The sequence below is a fragment of the Brassica napus genome, chromosome C9 (genome assembly GCF_020379485.1).
Source record: "Brassica napus cultivar Da-Ae chromosome C9, Da-Ae, whole genome shotgun sequence".
In the NCBI taxonomy this organism is placed as follows: Eukaryota; Viridiplantae; Streptophyta; class Magnoliopsida; order Brassicales; family Brassicaceae; genus Brassica; species Brassica napus.
Window position 1 is genome coordinate 40379803 of NC_063452.1, and position 20722 is coordinate 40400524.

The 20722-nt window shown below is 37.1% G+C and overlaps 2 protein-coding genes, 1 long non-coding RNA gene and 1 other non-coding gene across 4 annotated transcripts; 3 read left to right on the forward strand and 1 right to left on the reverse strand.

The window, feature by feature from the left end:
• Positions 1–233: 233 nt before the first annotated feature.
• Positions 234–340, forward strand: LOC125593618. Its single transcript, XR_007329518.1, has one exon. It is a non-coding gene; the product is annotated as a small nucleolar RNA R71 (small nucleolar RNA).
• Positions 341–13493: 13153 nt separating this feature from the next.
• Positions 13494–16153, forward strand: LOC106395100 (F-box/FBD/LRR-repeat protein At5g56420). The gene is made up of 4 exons (XM_013835626.3): positions 13494–14167; positions 14312–15290; positions 15374–15508; positions 15599–16153. Exons 2-4 carry the CDS (start codon positions 14526–14528, stop codon positions 15857–15859), a joined length of 1161 nt encoding a protein of 386 aa, XP_013691080.1. The 5' UTR covers positions 13494–14167; positions 14312–14525; the 3' UTR covers positions 15860–16153.
• Positions 16154–16322: 169 nt separating this feature from the next.
• Positions 16323–17988, reverse strand: LOC106394638 (uncharacterized protein C683.02c). The gene is made up of 5 exons (XM_013835210.3): positions 17442–17988; positions 17071–17190; positions 16886–16977; positions 16720–16813; positions 16323–16630 (listed from the first exon to the last, which is right to left on the reverse strand). Exons 1-5 carry the CDS (start codon positions 17752–17754, stop codon positions 16446–16448), a joined length of 804 nt encoding a protein of 267 aa, XP_013690664.1. The 5' UTR covers positions 17755–17988; the 3' UTR covers positions 16323–16445.
• Positions 17989–18295: 307 nt separating this feature from the next.
• On the forward strand, positions 18296–20436 carry LOC125593020. Its single transcript, XR_007328917.1, has 3 exons — positions 18296–19755; positions 19965–20054; positions 20132–20436. It is a non-coding gene; the product is annotated as an uncharacterized LOC125593020 (long non-coding RNA).
• Positions 20437–20722: the final 286 nt, after the last annotated feature.

The window sequence follows — 20722 nt, forward strand, 5'->3', positions numbered from 1 at the left end:
ATCACCTTACAACAGCTGGTCAACCTTAGCCGCAAGGTCGTCTATGTTGTTTACGCTTTTGGAGCGATCATGTTCCTTGTTCTTGTTGAGGAAGCTGGACGCCATATTTTTGATCAGTGCGAATGCGCCTGGTGTTCTTTGTGTCATGAAATCCCCATTGCTCGAGGAATTCAGAGCATTGCGAAATTCATAGCACTCCATCATAGAACACTTCCAGAATATAGTCATCCTCAAACCCATGATGAGGGCACTCCTTTCGGTATTCCTTGTAACGTTCCCAAGCATCATAGAAAGGTCCGTCGGTCTTTTGCTTGAAATTCGAGATCTCATGCCTTAGAGCTGCAGTTTTGGACTTCATATAGAAGTGGCTCAAGAACGGCGCTCTGACTTGTTCCCAGGTAGTGAGCGTACCGGTTGGGAGCGAGTCGAGCCAGCCAGCTGCTTTCCCTTCTAAGGAGAATGGGAACAGCGTGCACTTGATGTAATCTGGTGGCACTCCATTCGTGCGAGAGAAGTTGCAGACTCTCTTGAAATTCTCAATGTGGTCCAAAGGGATTTCAGCTTCGAGACCGTTGAACGTTTTCTTCTGCACCAAGCTGATCAAAGCGGGTTTGATTTCATAGTCCTGTCTAGTGCAGGGAGGCCGATTGATTGTGGAGCGAGTGGTGGGGAAGTTTCGCGGAAGGTTCCGCTCTCCGATGGGAGCGCCTTGTTGCTCGACTTGCTAAGCAGCGAGGTCGGCGGCTGCTTGGCGAGCAACCTCTTGTGCGTTGATTGTCTGTTGCATCTGCTGCATCTGAGCGCCATTGCAGCAGTGAGATCGTCTTGGCCTCTGTGATCAACCATTTTGTTGTTAGTAGGCCGCGGTTGTTGTCTGTTCTGTCTTTCTAATCTTGCGAGCTCCTCGTTACTTAGCGTGAATAATGGTCCTTGTGCGTTTCTCCGAGTATGTCTACTGGTCATGCACCTGGATCATCAGCTGGAACAAAGAGAGAAAAGCAAGTTAGATACTTTAGACTAAGTATAGAACTGAATAACAAAGGTAAAATATCTGGTCCCCGTCGCAACGGCGCCAAAACTTGATACACTAAAACTTAAATTTTCCTACTGTCAAGTTAACAGTGATAATTGTAGTAATTTAGATTCATTCCAGAGGACCAGTCTACATTTTATTCTTATGAGCTTTCAACTTAGCTAAAACTAAAATTGGGATTTTGAATTAAGTAGTGACTTGCAAGTAAAGTAAAAGATTTTAAAAGGTTTAGATTCGATATTAAAGATAAGCCGGTCTAGGGTTTCTCATCGGGTGTTAAAACTTAGCCAAACATTTATTCAAGCTCGTTGAGACATGATGTAGAACATGGATCACTCTTAGTAGAACAACCCACTCTCGTGGCATTGTTCCCTTTGTGGTTCGACCTTGACGCCTAAACTGTCTTTTGGATCAAGGGTTGATCGCAAGCTATAGAGATCAAGTCCGATGGGTTCACTGAACACTCTAGTATCTACTTTCGCTGACTCGAGATGCTCAGCTCATTCATTCGATATCAGGTAAACTACTACACGGTTAGTGAGTGATTGAGCCTAAGATCTAGCAGTAAGTGATCAGGTTAGGACTAGCATTAAGAACTAGGATAAACGAAGAAACAAAAGAGTTGCTTATTTATGTTTAGCCTCGCGATTAACACCCTAGAACCCTAGACAAGCTAGCCGACTACTCAGCCATAACACAAGACGAACAAGACATGATAACTGAATAATACTGCATGTAAATCAAAGGTAAAACAATGGGGTTCAGGATGATCTTCTCTGTCAAGAAGAGGAGCCGTCTCCCTTACAATAGCAATATCCAAGAATAAGGTCTAGGTCTCTTGTAAGAACTAGCGTCATCAAATAAAATAGATAGGGGCCGCTTTTATATAGAGGCGCCCCTAGACTTCAAAGTCGAGAATCGGCAACTAGGGAAAATCTTTGGAGGATATGGAAACTTCCATAATTATCGAGAAGAATCGTCTGGCTGTTCCTGGTAGGATCGACCGTCAGACTGCTCCGCGGATTGTTCTTTGGGAGAAATCTCCAATTCTTTCTCCTTTCTTCATGCCTCTTCCTTTAGCTCTTCAATCTTCTCCAGACCTGAAATGACTCTAAAAAGACTAGACTAACTCGATAAAACAATGAAAACAAGTTAGAAAGCATATACACAATGATGTCAAAAGCACCATATATCAAGGGTTTCTGGTACTAGGCATGCACCTAAAAGAAATTAAGAAAACATTTTATCAGTTTTCTTGAACAGTAGAAAAACCTTGACTAAATCTAACTAGATAAGATCTAATGGCGATCAAATCTCCCCGGGAACGCGCCAAATTTGATATCACTCAAATTACCCTAAGGAGTGATTTTACTCTCTCAACTAACAGGTTCAATTGTAGTACCTAGGGATCAAATCCAAAAGGAGATAGGGCACACAATAGATCCTAATCAGCAGTGATTAAGCTAGGTAAATTATGAAAACAGTAAATAGCAAGCAAAGCAAACAAGGCAGTTTTTCAGTTGATTGGTTTTGAGGTTTGTAAAAAATTAAATGAAAGCGCTAGATCTAGGGTTTTTATTCAGGTAATTAGGATTATAGAGGTATAGAATACTTAGGTTTTCAATCCTAGAACTCAATTTGCAGTGTAAAGATATCCAGCATTCGCACGTGATTCTTATGTTTTGATTAAGTCAAATATCTCAGTTGTTGTTTGCTGATATGGATCGAATGTCGATCGATGTTATGGTAAGAACGTTGATCGATGTTCTCTTAGACATGCTTTAACGAGTTGATCGATAGGTTCACTAGTATTTTCTATAAAAGCTTTCGCTTGTTTCTAGCAATACTAGCTCAAAGGAATTAATTCTGGTGCAGAACCTACCGTCGTAGTTGTCCACAATCCTAAGTTCAAAGTTCTAGTTAGCTACTCTAGAACACATGCATTATCAACAATTCTTTGAAGGATATTTATCACCTTAGAAATTCTATACTTTAGGCTAATCCCTCATAACCTATTTGAACCTTAAATCTAATAGATGAATTACTCAGACATAGGAAAGTAAATCATAAACATAAACTGAATAAAATGAATAAATAGAATAGAGTTAGAAATATTGGAGTTCCAATATAAATCTCTGAAAGAGTCTTGGATCTTCTCTCCAAACTAATAAAAACCCTACGTATTGTTTGCTGTGAAAAGTAGAAAGTATGAAAGCGTGTGTTGCCTAAAACAACGGCAGAGCACATAAATATTAGGTTAAAATCGGCCAGGGGTATTTCTGTAAATGTGTGTGACTTGGAAATTAAGTCGGCTGTAAACCTAGTTGGGTCTTACGCGCTTCGCTGTCAATCGACGGCACAGGATGTGCATCGATTGATGTTTATCTCTGAATGTCGACCTTCGGTCTGGTTCGATGGTCAGCTACGGGCTTCTTCTCATTTTATCTCCAAAATGCACCAAAATCACCACTTTCCTCTAAAACACTCATGAACCTGTAAATATACTAAAAAGACTCCAAAACATAATAATTAGTTCCTAAAACACCTCTATACAATGGCTAAAAATGGGTAAAATAAATGGTATATCAGATGACCTATCGAGAAGTGATTCGCGATATAATGCAAGTGCAGACAAAACATGGAAAAAATTTTGTGTGGTGATTGCAGAGTCAGTAAACAAATCTTATGAGCCTCCAAAAAATTAATGCATCAACTGTCAAACAAGATGGGGGCCATAATTGAGTGAGCAGGCGTAGAAGACTCATTAGTCATGAAAGGTTAGGGTGTTATAAGTCGTATCAGAGCCAAACCCAGACAATTGTAGAGTCATGTGTAGGTTCACACTAACACGAGGGACGATTGAAAGAGGGTAAATTGTAACATCCATGTTTGTGGTATATGGTAAAAAAATTAATAAAATTTATTTGAGTATCTATGTCACCAAAGTGCACTTAGCTTTTCGGTTACACATCTAACAGTTCAGAATTAAGTGTGCTTGAACTGGAGTACTGAAATGATATGTGATCTATCGGAAATTGATTCGCGATATCATGCAAGTGAGGCTAAAGCACGGAGATATGTAGTGTGGTGATTTAAGGGTTACCAAACTAGTATTTCGAACCTCCAAAAAATTAACGCACCGCGTGTCACACAGAATGGAACCTACATGTTGAGTGGGGTGTGTAAAAAAAACTATTAGCCGTGGACGGTTAGGGTTTTATAAGTTTTCATCGCGACATGGTTTTCACGAAACTGTTTTTCGTTCTCGTCAAACTCTATTTTACAAATTTCAGAAATTATTTCAGAACCTGAACGTGACAGCCACCGTTTCCGATTGTTTCTCTCATCCCTCAATCACCTGCTCAACCTCTCTATTCATCATCCATGTGGTGGAGGATACGAAGTTCTTCTTGGTGCTGATTCATCACTAATTTGGTTCTTTTTCTTCACCCTCATGTATTTTTCTTTTTTTTGTAACAATGTTGTGTACAGTCTGTAGATAAGAATTTAATATATATTTTCAGCTATGTAAAAATAATGATGTTTCTGTTACGTTTACACCTACGTCCTTTCAGGTCAGGGATTTAGACACGGGGGATCTTTGCCTAGATGGAAGCCTAAGGACTGTACATACGAGTGGCCAAAACTATCCGCTGCCTGACCTTCATCTCTTGCGTTTGCATCCACAGCAGAAACCACCTTTTCTGATTGGCATTTTCGTCTAGACCACCTTTCTATTTCAATTTTACAAAAAGTTGTTTCACAATCTGGGTTACATGTTTATTTCAAACATTTTGATGGTTCAGCCATGCAATGCTTTCTATATCAACAAAATGCATAAGTTACCTTTCACTACATCTACTTTACAATCATCTCAACCGCTTGATATCATATTTTCTGATGTTTGGACATCACCAATTATTTCAAACGATGGTTTTAGGTACTATGTTATTTTTGTAGACTTTTTTACAAGATACACTTGGTTGTATCCCTTAAAACAGAAATCTCATGTATTTACTGTCTTTTTTTACGTTCAAAAACTTAGTGGAAAATAAATTTTCCCTCGAGTTGAGAACCTTGTAAACCGTTAATACTGGTTTTTGGCTCGATTAACTGAGGTATTGTTAAAACAAACAAATTGGATAAAATTAATAGTGTTTAAAAATGGATAAAATTAGTAGACTAACAAAAATGAAATTTTTTACTAATAATTAATAATACGAAAGTTAATTTAATCAGCACACAAATTAGGTGAAATGACCAGAACCATGTAAAACTTATTTAATTACTACCATTTCATAAATACCCAGTGTGTCCTTTTATTACGTTGTGATAAAAAACGTAATTACAAGAATGCCATTATTTTTTGATGTCACGTCGGAATCGCTGACGTGTATTAATGAACTCAGCGGTAAAACGCTACGATGGTATTGACGACTGAGTTATGATTACATTGCGGCTGATTTAAACAACACGGCTGACTTATGAGATATGGGCTGCCTCCCGTGCATAAATCAGCCGCAAGTTATGGTTGATTTGCATAAATATGGGTGATTTATTAGATAACGGCTACTGTAAAAACAAGTTACAGCTGATTTATACATCGGCAGGCTGATTTGTCAAAATTTTGGTTGAGTTGTAAATAAGACATGGTTGAGTTATGTTTCTCCATCTGATTTAGTGATCATCGGCTTGCTGAGTTAATAAATTTATGGCTGACTTATGGGAAGTAGTTACAGCTGGTTTACGTATAATCAGCCATGATGAGCTAGATTAACAGTAAACTCAGTTTAATTACGCTGACCTATTAGCGAAAGATTAATTACTAGAATAGCAGTCATTTGACGGCTGAGTTATTTGACGATACTCTAACTTAATAATTTCTAGCCGAATTGTGGCTGATTTAATAGCGAAAGATTAATTATTGAAATAGTATTCACATTGCGACTGACTTATATTTGTAGTTATGGCTGATCTATTTGGATTGAGTTATGTGTTCGTTTGGTGGTTGTCTTACCGATGTTCCATGTCATCAACTCTTACTTTTCAAGTCATTATTAATGTAACAACAGTCAAATTAGGATTTTATGTTGTAGACGCCGTGTTTCTTCTTCTTCTTCTACCTTCTTCTTCTTCTTCATTTACTCTTCTTTCCTCCTTATTATTTTTTTCATTCATCTTTCTCTAAAATCTTATGAATCTGGTAATTATTATTTTTGCAACGACAAAGACATATATTGAGCTAGTTTAAAGGAAGGAGAAAAAGACGAAGTAGGCGAAGAAGACGAAGTAGACGAAGAAGATGATGAATTTAAAAGCCAATTTCATATGTTCGACGACTCAGATGGTGCCTCACCTGAAGATGATAATTTTAGTTTATACGGTGAGTCTTCAACACAAGACAAGGATTCACCAACGCTACCTCCTAAGAAGAGACCTCAAAACATTTTGATGAGCGGATCGAAAAGGAATCAGTAGGTTCTAAGATTGAAGTTATGCCAACGAATTGGATGAGATATCAGTTACCAATACGTATTTTACGCATGAGTTATATTTTCGATGAATACACCAATATAAATTATATTTACAACTGTCTAATTTGGGATGTCGATGAGAATGATAATCAATAGTCATAAGAATAACTAATTCATGGTTTGGCTAAGTTATGTAAAAAATGTATGAGTTATACCAATGAATTGGCTAAGTTATCAGTGATTAAAATTCGTGTTTTGGCTGAGTAATGTATAAGAAATGTCTGAGTTATGCCAATGAATTGGCTGAGTTATCAGTGAATAAAATTTGTGTTTCGGCTGAGTAATGTATAATTATTGTCTGAGTTTTGATAGATATGTCTTTCATGTTGAACAGTCATGACTTTTGAAAATGATCAAGAATGAAGCGGTAAGTCGGCCCCACTCATTAACTTATTCTTCTCGAAGAATATCCAGGATCGCCTGCAAGAGGGTGTGTAAAAATTTAAACCACTTAACAATTTTTATGTCAACAAAGACACTCACACCAGGGTTTGAAACCGTGGTGATTGTGGGAAGGCGAGCGTAACAGGTACCTTCTTGCCTTGATGGAGAGTAACAGTAGTGACGAGTGAGACGAGGAGGAGACGAGGTAGGAGAGAGATGGGAGAGCTGAGATAAAATCAGTAAGCGTGGAGAGAGATGGTAGAGTAATATATAATTATTGTCTGAGTTTTGATAGATATGTCTTTCATGTTGAACAGTCATGACTTTTGAAAATGATCAAGAATGAAGCAGTAAGTCGGCCCCACTCATTAACTTATCCTTCTCAAAGAATATCCAGGATCGCCTGCGAGAGGGTGTGTAAAAATTTAAGCCACGTAACAATTGTTATGTCAACAAAGACACTCACACCAGGGTTTGGAACCATGGTGATTGTGGGAAGGCGAGCGTAACAGGTACCTTCTTGCCTTGATGGAGAGTAACGGTAGTGACGAGTGAGACGAGGTAGGAGAGAGATGGGAGAGCTGAGAGAAAATCAGTAAGCGTGGAGAGAGATGGTAGAGATGAGAGATATGAGAGAGAGAGAGAGAGAGAGAGAGAGAGAGAGAGAGAGAGAGAGAGGGGGGGGGCCAAAAATAAAATGAATTAATCTTAACCTTTAGATCTAAGTTAATTCAATAGCTCAAAAGTGTGATCCATGTATTTGAATCTGATTGACCAGAAAATTTTGTCTTTCTTTTTCTCGTTTTATTTTTTAATTTTAACAAATTGATATTTATTTTAAGAAATGGTGTTTAAGTATGAAAATATTAGATTAATATCAAAATTATGATTTGAATATAGAGTTTAGGTTTAGAGTTTAGGGTTTGAATGTAGTGTTAGAGGTTAGTTTTAGAATATAAAATTTATGTTTTGGAGTTTATAATTAATTAAATTTAGTGTTGGGTACATATGTATTGCTACTTGTATTCAGTTTCCTATAATCAATTATCATCTAACCATCTAATAAAACATTTAATTTCATGAAATATATACTAGACTTATACCGTGCAGATAGGGTCTAGAGTTTAAGTTATATGATTTAGGATATAGGGTTTTTAAGTATGTCCACTAAGAAATATAAGAAAGTACACACATTCACATAAAACTACATTGTATATGGTTTACTTTATATGATTTAGGGTTCAAGATAAAGTTAGAGTCTTGTAAGTAATTGTATAAGTAATTGTAAGAGAACATATATTTATCAAGATCAAGTTAGAGTCTCAACTTGAAAATTCAAGAAACTATACATGTTCAGTTGATTTATATTCACTTGATATTTTTAAGAAGAGCTTCAATATAAATTTTAAAGTACTTCAATTCCATTTTCTGATTTTAGGGTATGTTTAAGGTATGAATGAATTATATAAACGCCACGGCTGAGTTATCTAAACGACACGGCTGAGTTATATACACTATTTCTAATTTTAGAGTATGTTTGAGGTATGTCTGAGTTATATAAACGACACGGCTGAGATATATAAACAATACGGCTGAATTGTGTAAACATAACATATATAAGTCAAACACAACATACACGGCTGAGTTATGTTTCTTACAAGTAAAACACAAAATACAGGTTTTGCTGCACCACTCTGTTGAATGTGTCGGCTGAGTTATCTAAACGACACGACTGAGTTATATACACTATTTCTAATTTTAGAGTATGTTTGAGGTATGTCTGAGTTATATAAACGACACGGCTGAGATATATAAACAATACGGCTGAATTGTGTAAACATAACATAAGTCAAACACAAAATACACGGCTGAGTTATGTTTCTTACAAGGAAAACACAAAATACAGGTTTTGCTGCACCACTCTGGTGATAACTCATCCCTGTCTCCAAGCTTCATTGAACTCATATGTGTCGTCTCTGTTGAATATGTCACTTATTTCCATCTACTCCATTCTCTTCTCGTTCAAGCTTCTCTGTCACTCAGATCTGGAAAAAAAATTGGATTATCCAAATATGGGTATAAATCACAAACAATACAAAATCTGAAAGAGAGTAAGAGACATACCTCAATCGTATCTTCTTCTTCTCATGTAGCCCTTCATCAAATATCCAATATTCATCATAACCCACCACCGAGAATCTTGTTTCTTCCAACAAAGTAAGGACTGTCCATCATACACTCGACAAAAGTCAATGAATACACCCCCACAATCGCCAATTTGGGTGTTTTTGGAATGTATATGTCTTTTCTCCTCGGAACGCAAACTACTTATAGAGCTAGGTTTTCAGAGATCGACAAGAAGTAACTCAGCCACAACTGCATATATAAATCAGCCGCAACAAAAAACTAACTCGCAACATAAATAAAACTCAGCCACAAACTCGAAAAATTCAAAGTAAAGTATCGAATCATACCGGAGAAGCCGATTTCAGACGATTGCGGAGAAGACAATGTCGACTCAAAGGGCGGTGAGGGTTTAATCGACGAAAGAAATTTTAAGTTTTTTTATCAATGGAATTTTTAAGTTAAACGTCTTTTAATTGAGATCACAGTTATTAGTGACGTGGATTACAGTTATTAGTGATGTGGATTTGATAATAATTTTAATCATTTTGATTATAAATAGTCACAGTTTAAAAAAACTAACCAAGAGTGTTTATTGTAATTCACTAGGGGTAACCAACATTTGAGTAATTTTAGATGTACGCTATTCTAGTTATATCATAACTTTCTATACTAATTGAGTAATTATCTCTTAATAATAAATAAAAAGATACCATGCTTAAAATATTTCTTTTACGAATAAAAAGGTAAGCAAATCATTAGAGAACATGATTTGCTTCATTTTCTAAGAGTGTTTTGAACAAAATAACTATTCTAACGAGATGCTCTACGCTAATGATAAAAGTATGACTTTGTTACTTGTCCGATTTTAAAATGTTTGGTCCAATGATATAGGGGTGGTGGTTCAATTCCGTTTTGTTATGACCCACATGAAGACAGGATTTTATCATCTCAATTCTCAAATGAAATATGTGAAAGTGGACTTTGCTTCTTAGAATGTGACGATAATTTACAAGGGTATGTCTCTGACTTTGATTTGCATTTTTCGTTTTCTATTGCTTCAGGCTTTTCCCTTAATCCCTTAAACTGATGCCCTTTTGAAATTTCACTGTTCTTTTTGTAATGATGTCGTTTCCAGGATCAAAATAATTCGGATAGTTTGATCTTTCTGTCATTGGTTTATAGTTTCTGGTACTGAGAGGTACAACTTGAAAGAAAAAAGAAAGTTTTTGAAATTTTGGACAATACAAGTCAACTGTCACATGATTTTCTTATTGAGATATTAACGCATTTTTCTGCCTAACCCGCAAAACACATTACTGCCAAAACTGCAAAAGACGCATTTCTTCGCTAAACTGCAAAAACGCTTTTTCGTCAAAACCGCAAAAACATATTTTCCCACTAAAACTCCAAAAACGTATTTTCCCAAAATCACAAAACGTTTTTTCTTGCCAAAACCGCAAAAACGCATTTTCCCGCCCAAAATGCATTTTCCGGCAAAACCGCAAACCACATTTTTCCGGCAGAACCGCAAAACACATTTCCCCTCAACACCGTAAAACATATTTTCCGCTATAACCACAAAAATATATTTTTCCCACCAAAATCGCAAAATCACGTTTTCAATCAAAGCCACAAAAATCATACTTTCTCACTGAAACTGCAAAATTTATTTTCGCCAAAATAAAAAATTAAGTTTTTCTCTAAAGCCTCAAAATTATTATTATTATTATTATTATTATTATTATTATTATTATTATTATTATTATTATTATTATTATTATTATTATTATTATTTTATTTTGTCAACAACATAAACAGGCTCGTATAGAGGATGATTGGTAAGAGCTATGGCTTTTATTTTTTGGCTTTAGAATAATAGATGTATATTTTATTGATGTATCTGTAGATTATTTATTTCTAGAACACTAAATATAAAGCTCTAGAAAAATTGATTTCCAAAGCTATTTTGTTTCCTATTTTTGTTTTTATGGTTGTAGCTTTAAAAAATTTCTTAAAGCATGATTGGTAAACTAAAGTGGATGTAGAAAAAAATGAGTTGTGAAAAGCACTCACAACACTTACCAATCACCCCCATAGACTATGCAAACCACACTGGTAGCTCCGCATCTATATGAACAACAAACGACAGTTGTTTTCTTGCACTGCGTGCGAGACTGTATGTCCTTGAATTTTGCGTTTGTGGTATATGAATGAGCTCTGAGCTGTTGAACTTCTCTTCAAGATTTGTATGTCTTCCAAATAACATGCAAAGACTGACCATTCTTTTGGTTCCGAAACCATCTTCACCAACTGAGAACAATCCGTTGCAAAAGTAACAAAAAACTATTTCCATTGTCCAAATGAGAGCATCTATCTCCGAGTGCAGTGGCGACTGACTCGCTCTTGTATTTCTCGTTCTCATTAAACCATCAAAACCTTCCAGAGTTCTATACCCCCTCTTGTCCTGAATAAATTTCCTGATTTTTCTATGATCCATCCGTAAAACACCTTCTACCTGAGATAGACGGTCTCTTTCTTCTACTGGAAATCAAGTTTGATCGATTCCATGTGTAAGTGAATTATGTGCCTCAGCCCAGAGTAAAGACTTTTTTTCCGTCAATTTGAGAGTATATGTAGGATCAATATCCAAATTTCTAAAAACTTTATTGTTTCTTCCTTTCCATATGTACCATAAAATCCAGGCAAATTGATGATCTTATAATTCTGGATAAACCCTCCAAAAGAAATGATTCATGTTTGCAAAAAGTGATTCAGTGAGAAAGATGTATGGGTTCTATTGAATTCATGAGAGTGCCCAAACCTGAACCGCTGGTGGACATTAAAAGAAATACATGATTTATGTATTCCTCGGGTGCTCCACATTGTGCACAGGTTGTATCCCATTGTATTCCTCTTGCTTTTAAATTTTTCTTAACCGCAATACATCCTAATACCAGTTGCCATAAAAATGTTTTATCTTAGGTGGAGACCTTCCAGCAGTAAGCCTTCAATGGAATTACCAAAGGACCATACTCTGGTACCGTCTTGTCTCTATCTAGATACACTCGTTCTACTTGATATTCAGATTTAACCGTGTATATCCCATTAGTAGTAACATGCCATTCATCCCGATCTGCTATCTCTCGTTAGTAGAAAAATCTCAAAATTATATTTCCCACAAAAACTATAATTTAAAATAATTATATTTTGAATAATTAATATAGTTAAATAAACATAAAATAGGATTAAATAAAAAAAGATAAATAAGTCATTTGTGTACTAAAGTATTCTAGATGAAAATAAATATGAACAAACGGACGGAATTTCATTTGGATGATCCATATTTTTTTAACGCTGGATTTTCATTCATTCAAAGAAAATTTCAGTGTTTACCACCCATGATAGGAGCAAATAAACCGGACCAAAAGGTCGGTTAAGACACTGCTCGTAGAGAAAAAGATGATGAGAACAACATAGGAAAAAACAAGCAAGACACTACCAATAGGCAGAGCATTGCGGAACGTCTCACCAAAGGAGAGAAAAAAAAGTAGGCCATTCCATTGCAGACTGTGGTAAGAGTATGGCAATGGTACCACATATCCCAGAGATGGGTTTAGATCGTTGCTTTCTGAACAACCATATGGTGGAGTCAAAAAGGATCTTCTGAAGCAACATACAACTGCGTACAAAAGTCTTAACACTCGCTGAAACAGATGACACAGCCAGGTTCTTCTCTCACAGAATCTTCAATGACCTTCAGATCCTGGAGGATCTGAAGAGAAAGAGTACCATAGGGAGGGAGGCTGTAAGATGCTTAATTTGAACTTAAGGAATTAATGGAAATCCAAAATTAGAACTCTAAGAACTACAAACTCTGCTTTTATCCACAATAGCGGCTTGAGAAGAGTGTCGTATGATCAAAAGTACAACTCTAAATAATGAATCCTTACTCATTCAGATCAAAGAAACTAAAAATCTCCTCGCAGAAGCATCGGTCTCCAATAACAAAACTTACTCTATAACACCAATTTTGGGAGCATACCGCACATGAGGAATAGCTTGCATGATAAACAAGAAACCACTGTAAAGAAACTTCGTCATCACTAAACCCAACAAAAAATCCGATAAACCAACAAATTGTTCGAGAAAAATATTATGCAGACAACTAGCATGAAGAACCAGCAAACAAACTAAACAGACAGATAAATAGAACGACAACATGATCCCCGCTTGAAACACATAAAATCAGAGAAACCAACAAAATCTATCGTCGATCGAAAGGATCGGGAGCTCCGACATTAGTGCAAGATAGAAGATGACCAGATCGGAGAGTCTGAGTCTCTCCTAATTCCATAGGAGCAACAAAACGCTACACTCTAACTATTAAGAGATGAAAGCCAGACGATCCATGCACATCTAACACCAAAGAATAACAAGGGACGAGAGGAGTGGAGACTAGCTCCGATGCTATCTAAGCCATTTCGATAGCTTATCAAAGCCAGAAAATCCATCCAATGAACCATTTCGATTTAGAAAAGAACAATGCCAATAATATTCAGATGGATCATTTGATTGGATTTGGAGATGACGGATAGAAAAAGTTAACAAAGCCAAAGACGCAAACTTTAAACTCCGACAAGATTCCGATAGACTGGCCAACATTTGCGACAGAGATCGAAGTGTTCCAGAAATTACAGGAGGATTTTGAGAATGTGAGCATGTCTCATATTTCTCGAAATAGAAATGGCCAGACGGACAACGCATTAGCAAAATAAGGAAGAACCAGAGACTATTTTTTCCATATAGATCAAACTCGGCCAGACGGAGGTGCTCCTTGGAGAATCGGTTCGTCTGACACTTGGGCAGCTGGTGAAAAAAAGAAAAGAAAACTCCAACAAGACAAACTACAAATAAAAAGTTGAGTTCTTTTGTCTTAAATTCACTAACACATTAACCTTAGGGTTTGATCCAATATTGAGTATCCGTTTTCACAGGAAAAAAACAATTCAGGTTTAGGGTTTATCCCTTTTATCTCAGTTCTCAAATGATCAACGGTTGAGAGGAGAGGTTCTAGTTACACTTACAAAGGGTATATCTATGTTTTAATTTCACTTTCTTTGTCGTTTCGTCTTTCTATTGCTACTGTGTTTCTCTCATGAGAAATTTGAATCTGCTTGAAAAATCGATTTCCTTTTGAAATTTACAGTTCTTTCGTATTTGGGTTTGTTTCCAGGTTAGCATTAGATCGAAAAGTCTTGATCTTTTCGATCTTTGATTCCGGACGACAAGTGAAAGTTGAAAAAAGTGCAAGTTTCGGGAGTTGTTTGTACTTGTTCTTATAATATATGGACAAGATAAGTCAATTACCAGATGATTTGCTCATAAAAATATTGTCACTAGTCCCAACAAAAGAGGCAGTTGCCATGAGAGTTTTGTCTTAGCGATGGATGTCTCTTTGGACACTAGTGCCAAGACTAATCTTTGGTGATTACCCAGAGGAAGATGATGATAGGGAAGATGAGGATGCAAAGGCTAGTGAGAATGATCACTGCTGCTCGCAGTTTGTTGGAACTTTGCTACTACATAAAGCCCCGGTTCTCGAACGTTTTCATCTCAACCGTGTTTCAGGATGCAGTGCTTCCGAGATTGATTTATGGATTAGAATTGCAGTTGATCGTTTCGTGCGGGATTTGAAGATACGGTTTTTCCCTAAATACGGGATTATAAGATTGCCTAGTACACTATTTAGATGCGCAACACTAGAGACTTTGGAACTTCGGAAGGTGGTTATTTCGGAAGTTCCTTCTCAAGTTAGCTTTCAATCTCTTAAGACGTTTCGTCTGCTGTTTGTAAAGTATGCAGACAAAGAATCTTTCGTGAGGCTTATATCAGATTGCCCTGTTCTCGAAGACTTGGTTGTAGAAACTTGTCACGATGACAATGTGGTGACTTTTACTATAAATGTGCCTTCCCTGGAGAAGTTTTCCATCAGGAATACATTGCAAGACTTGGAGACTGAGAACGATGTGTTTGTGGTACATTACCATTCATTGAAGCAGTTAACAATCGTGGACTACTTCGGTGAACTAAAGTTGTTTGGTAATAATACGCCCCAGCTTGTCGAGGCAAATCTCTTATCTGTGTCCTGCCATGCTAAGGTTCTTGAATCTTTCTCCCGTCTCAAGGGTATATCTTTATGCTTACCTGAAGAGGTAGAGTCTGCTTTTCTTCCTCTTTTAGATTTTTCTTGGTACCGAAAAAAATCGGAAACTTTTGTTTGCTTGTGTCTTGTTAGGTGCAGTACCCTACTGGTATTGTTTTATCTCAGCTTGTGTTTTTAAAGATTTGTTCATGTGAAAGTAATTGGATGAATATGCTTATGAGTGTGCTCCAACATTCACCTAAACTAAAAGTTCTCAAGCTTGCACTGGTACTTTCTTTCCTAACCCAAATCTATCTATCTATCGTGTTTTGGTTTCCGCTTTAAAAAAGTCTAATGCACATTTACCATTGATTGCAGAACCATTCGGTGACTGAGGATCGTAAAGTTTTCTGGACTCAGCCAAGTTGTGTTCCTCAATGCTTGTTGTACCATCTCGAAACCTTTAAGTGGAGAGACTATGACGGAACAGACGAAGTAGAGAAAGAAATGGCGATTTATATCTTGAAGAATGCGAGCCGATTAGTGACTGCAACTATCTACTACCCTGATTTATTCGAGTGGGAGCGCAAGCTTCAAATGTCAAGGGGTTCAAGATCTTGCAAACTAACTATGGGATGAATCATGAAAGTATTATGTTTGCTTCTTTCTTTTGGGTTTTGTCTGAACAATGCATCAGAATTCAGAACCATTGTTCAGAGTACGCATAGGCGATGGGGAGGCTGTCGGATTTTCGATATTATGCTCATAGGTCCCATTCGGATTTTACTAATTATCGGTTTGGATTCGGTTTGGTTTGAATCGGATTATAACTAATGTTTAAAATCGTCCAAAATTTTTTTTTTTTTAAACTAAAAAAATTAACAAAAAAATACTCAAAAATGGGATGAAAGTATTATGTTTTCTTCTTTCTTTTGGGTTTTGTCTTAGCAGTGCATCAGAATCATTGTTCAGAGGTTCAAAACAGAATTGTGCAGATATCGAACACATCATTTTTTGGTTAAGAGGATCTAATTATCGGTTTGACCGGCTTAAGGATGATCTAAAACAGAATTGGCTGTTGTATGGTTCCCATTACATAACATTGTTCTGAACCTTTTAAATAGCAATCAATTTGTCATTACATGACTGTAAGAGGCAGGCAGATAGAGAACAAAAAAAATAGATCTTTCCTACAAAACTGACAGCCCTTTTAGCTGATTTGTGATCATCCAAAGAAATTGACAATCTTTGGTTTCTTTTTAAGGATGCTCTTCTCATCTAAATTATCAGGTGTAATAACATCATCAGAAGTCTTGATCTTCTTGCTACTTTTAGGCTCTTCATAGAAATCGTCCTCAAGATCATCCCCACTGAACTTGGTGAGTTTCCCTCTTGGTGTAGCATCGAATCCTGTCAGGGAGATAAAGGTACAAGGCTTTTATAAGGTCAAAGAAATTGCATTTACCGTCTCTTTAATCACTTAAAAAAGAAAATGTTACTTGAGCTCTTTGTTGGAGCTGAATCTCTGTTGAGTTTATCGGGGCAGTCTTTGACGAGATGCGCCACACTCCCACACCCTATGCAACAACCGCCCTGTAAAAGAATGTTCATCAAATCATATTTGTTTAACATGTCATGAACCAAAACAGGAACTGGGCATTGTACCATTGGGTAGACTCCATGCTTGTTTTGAGGACAGTTCTTGCTTATATGCCCGTGTTCTTTGCATATGAAACAACTTGCAAACTTCGTCCCTCCTACAAATCAAAACAGTAACCTTAGTGACAATTGAATATAGTAGAGCCACAGTTACAACAACACATGGTATAGCTAACCAGACACAGACTTACCATCTTCCAAAGGTTGAGGACAATGAGAAAGTGAATGGGCAGTATCTACACAGTTGTAACACAACTTCTTCTCGAAGCTACTATCATCGTTCTTGTCCGGACAGTTCTTAAGACTATGCCCTAAAATGAAGTGATCAATCAAAGTATCAACATTCAGCTTCTTGCCCACATAGAGAAACTCAAGAAACTTAACCATGAGAAGGCTCTTATCCTAAACCAAAAGTTGGTGATAAAGCACTCGCAGTTATGCCACAGACACAACAAAACCATATCTCCAAACTCAACTAAACCCTTGACTGATTCAGACAAGAGCTGTCTGAACCATATACACACGAGAATCTATCGGAGCTAAAAAAAACCTAAGCATAAACCAAAGATAACAATCAAGAAGAGAGCAAAGCAAACCTTATTTCTCTCCCACTCAGATTTTTCAGGACAGAGCTTAGCAATATGGGTTTTGGACTTGCAGATATAACAGCCTTCGCCAGGTTTCATACCAGGAACTCGGAGAGGATGCCTCGTGGAGGAGCCTTTTCTCATGGGACCAGGTTTCTTTTTCTTGAACAAGCTCTTCTTCTTCTTCTTGTCGGGATCCTTTGGCGGCGTTGGTTCTGGTTTTGGAAACTGCTCCGGGTGAGCTTCCTTGTATCGCTTCCGCGCAAGTCTTTGCCTTCGCCTCACCATTGTTCAATTCAGCAGAGAGAGAGAGAGAGAGAGAGAGGAAGCCGATTAATTTCAACCGGCGACGATAGAGTCGGTGAAAGACGCAGAGGTTTCTAGCGCAGGCTTCGCTTTACGCAGCCCAATCATAATGGGTCCAAATATCGCGTATACATATAAGAAATTTGTACGCCTTTTAGATTTTTAATACGATTTTCGTTTGTCGCCACCAAAATGAGGTGGGAGATTTTTAGTACGACGGCGTGTACATGCGGAATATTTTTGTTTTGTTGTCGTTGTTTCTTCGGTTCGTTTCAAAAGGAACTATACCCAAAAAAAAAAAAAAAAAAAATTGTTTTTAGGCCAAAAATTCACATTCCTCAACTTAATGGGATAATCTCAGTCTATAATTGTTCTATTCGACCAATGATATAGAAAAACTCAATAATTCAAAAATATAACTTAGAGACTAACATCTATTACTCTAAAGAAACTCAATAATTCAAAAATATAACTTAGAGACTAACATCTATTACTCTAAAGAATAGATTCTCTCACTCTAAAATCTGCCACGTCAGAAAATAGAAGCACCAAAAGACGACATGTGTCACCTTTCCTAAACATTGCGTTTAATTTATAGGTGATTGTCATTTTTTGGGCTTCGTTTTGTGGGCTTTATATATTACACAAGCGGCTATACCCATATAGAGAAACCCTTATCTTCTTCTTCTATCTCCCACTATTAATCTCCGACATTCAAGAGCTTGAGATGCTGAAGTCGACGTGAAGAATCTCTTCGTTGGGTTTCTTTCTGATTTCGATACTTTCATGTGAAGCTTTAGTCGACAAGCCATAAAAACTCTTTTAGTTCAGGCCCACATACAAAGTATGGTTGACTGGGTATAAAGCATAACCTCTTTCCCTCAATTCAGTCCAGTGACCAATGTAGTCAATCAATTCATCCCACCTTTTTCCTCATCAATCAAGATTTCTCACCTCCCCTCATCAACCAGAGCTACTGCATATATATGGTGTCAAGGTGCTCAAGATAATTCATGAAGTTTCTTCAAACAGAGAAAGTCGTTTTAAGGGAAACAGAGGAGTCAGGAGAGAATTGACGGCGTCGTCTTCATTTCATCCGCCTGCGGTGGCAAAACCCAGATCGTTAATTACCGTTAAATCCCTGGTATGATCATCCAATCGTAATACTGCTTTCCTATATGTTTTTAGGAATTATAGAGATTCATATTTCGCAAAAATATGTGGATTAGAGATAGAGATTTGAAAGAGTTGGAGTTTCTTATTTTGATGAGATTCAAACTAGCATGTTAAAATCCAGATGAAAGGTGTTTTTTTTATGGCTGAAGTTACATGTAGAATTGATGTTTTTGATGAATAGAAAGAAGATTACAAAGAAGATTACAAGCTGAGGCTTAAAGATTTCAAGTCATATGTATAGATCATACTCGCATTTCACCTTTGAAAACCTTTTGGTTGCTCTCATCTCAAAGCTGATGAGTTCTATAAGGTTCCTTGCTTAACCTAAACTACTTAACAAATCTGACATTTTTATGTTGTACAGATTGGATTTTGAACCTGCGCCAGCACCGTGCATGTGCATTAGCTTCACCGACATGCACATGCTTAATGTTTTTCGTGGTCAAGGCCGGTAGATTAATTCAGGTTTCAATAATATTTAAAACACTGCATATAAATAAACACATATTCGAATATGAATGTTCTGCTTATAAGGGTTTGATGATCTTTGGAATCTATCATGGAATTGATCGCGACAATGATGGTATGTATATGGTTTTAAAGTAGAGTAGCTTCCTTCAATTTAAATGAATCTGAGAAAAATATTATGGGCTAGATCTTGAAGATATATAATGGGCATATGTCTATTTTTATTGTGCAGCTTAGAAGAGAAGTATTGAATATTATCATAGAGTCGTAGTTCATGAGATTTTGCTGCCACGAAGAATATAGAGTTCTCACATGTAAGACGCCAACGAAAACTATAACGTGAGTTTCTTTCTTTCTTTTATTGTTATTTTACATATATCTAAATGTTCTATGTTTTTTCTGTTCTTACTAATGCCACTCTTGGATAAGAACCATACAATAGGCCCAACAGGGGAGACTAGATGTTTTATGTTTTCCTCTGTTCTTATCAGAAAATGTATTTTTCTATCAATTTGAGTTAATTCAGAATGGAAGTTTTGTTTGTTTAGATCACTGAGGAAGCTAGAGAGCTTGAAAAGCAACTCAGACAACCCACTAAGGAGAAGAATGAAGCTGTGCGAGGCCAAGAATTTGAGAAGGTATTGTCTTCGAGTTTGTCTGACTATCTATAAACCCAACATTAATGTTTACAATTCCATGAGTTCTTTTCCAACAGGCTGAAAGTATGACCAGAACTAGAACTTAGTGACGAGATAGCTGTTGTTTTAGTCAAAGGCAAAGAAGTGAGCAAAGCTGAGACTGAAGCTGGAAAAGCAGGACCTACTGTCACTGAATCCGACATCCAACACATCATGTAATGTCCCCGATTCTGGATAGGATTGTCCGGACGGACTGCGGTGCGTGGAAATGCACCAGTATGGTCATATGGCCCAAAGACAAGCGTGTCATAGCCTGGAAGTAAGGTTAAGGGCATCAGGAAGCTAAGGCATAGCTAATCCAAGAAGGAGACAAGCTCAAAGGAGCTGGACAAGCAAGCTGGTAGCTGGACAAGATCCAGGTGAAGCTCGATGAAGTGAGTGATCAGAATGGATCATGGAAAAACTAAGTCTAGGTCTGGAAATTGACCAAGGGACTTAGAAGGATTGAAGAAGATAAAGGAAACAAGTTGGACACAGTGTATAACAGCTGGGCGATGCAGTAAGCAAGCTCGACCAGCTAGGTGAAGTGTAGTGCAGCTCAGTGTAGCTCACTGAAGAGTGTGTCAGCTCCCTGAGCTAGATGGACTAGCTCACTCAGCTGGGACAGT

Excerpts from the sequence above, each read along its gene's own strand:
- LOC106395100 (XM_013835626.3), top strand. The coding sequence starts at position 14,526 with ATGTCTCTTTGGACACTAGTGCCAAGACTAATCTTTGGTGATTACCCA. Across the intron at positions 15,291-15,373 it reads CTTTATGCTTACCTGAAGAG|GTGCAGTACCCTACTGGTAT; the intron begins GTAGAGTCTGCT and ends GTGTCTTGTTAG. Across the intron at positions 15,509-15,598 it reads AAGTTCTCAAGCTTGCACTG|AACCATTCGGTGACTGAGGA; the intron begins GTACTTTCTTTC and ends CATTGATTGCAG.
- LOC106394638 (XM_013835210.3), bottom strand. The coding sequence starts at position 17,754 with ATGGTGAGGCGAAGGCAAAGACTTGCGCGGAAGCGATACAAGGAAGCT. Across the intron at positions 17,191-17,441 it reads CTTCTTGATTGTTATCTTTG|GGCATAGTCTTAAGAACTGT; the intron begins GTTTATGCTTAG and ends ACTTCATTTTAG. Across the intron at positions 16,814-16,885 it reads AGCATGGAGTCTACCCAATG|GGCGGTTGTTGCATAGGGTG; the intron begins GTACAATGCCCA and ends ATTCTTTTACAG.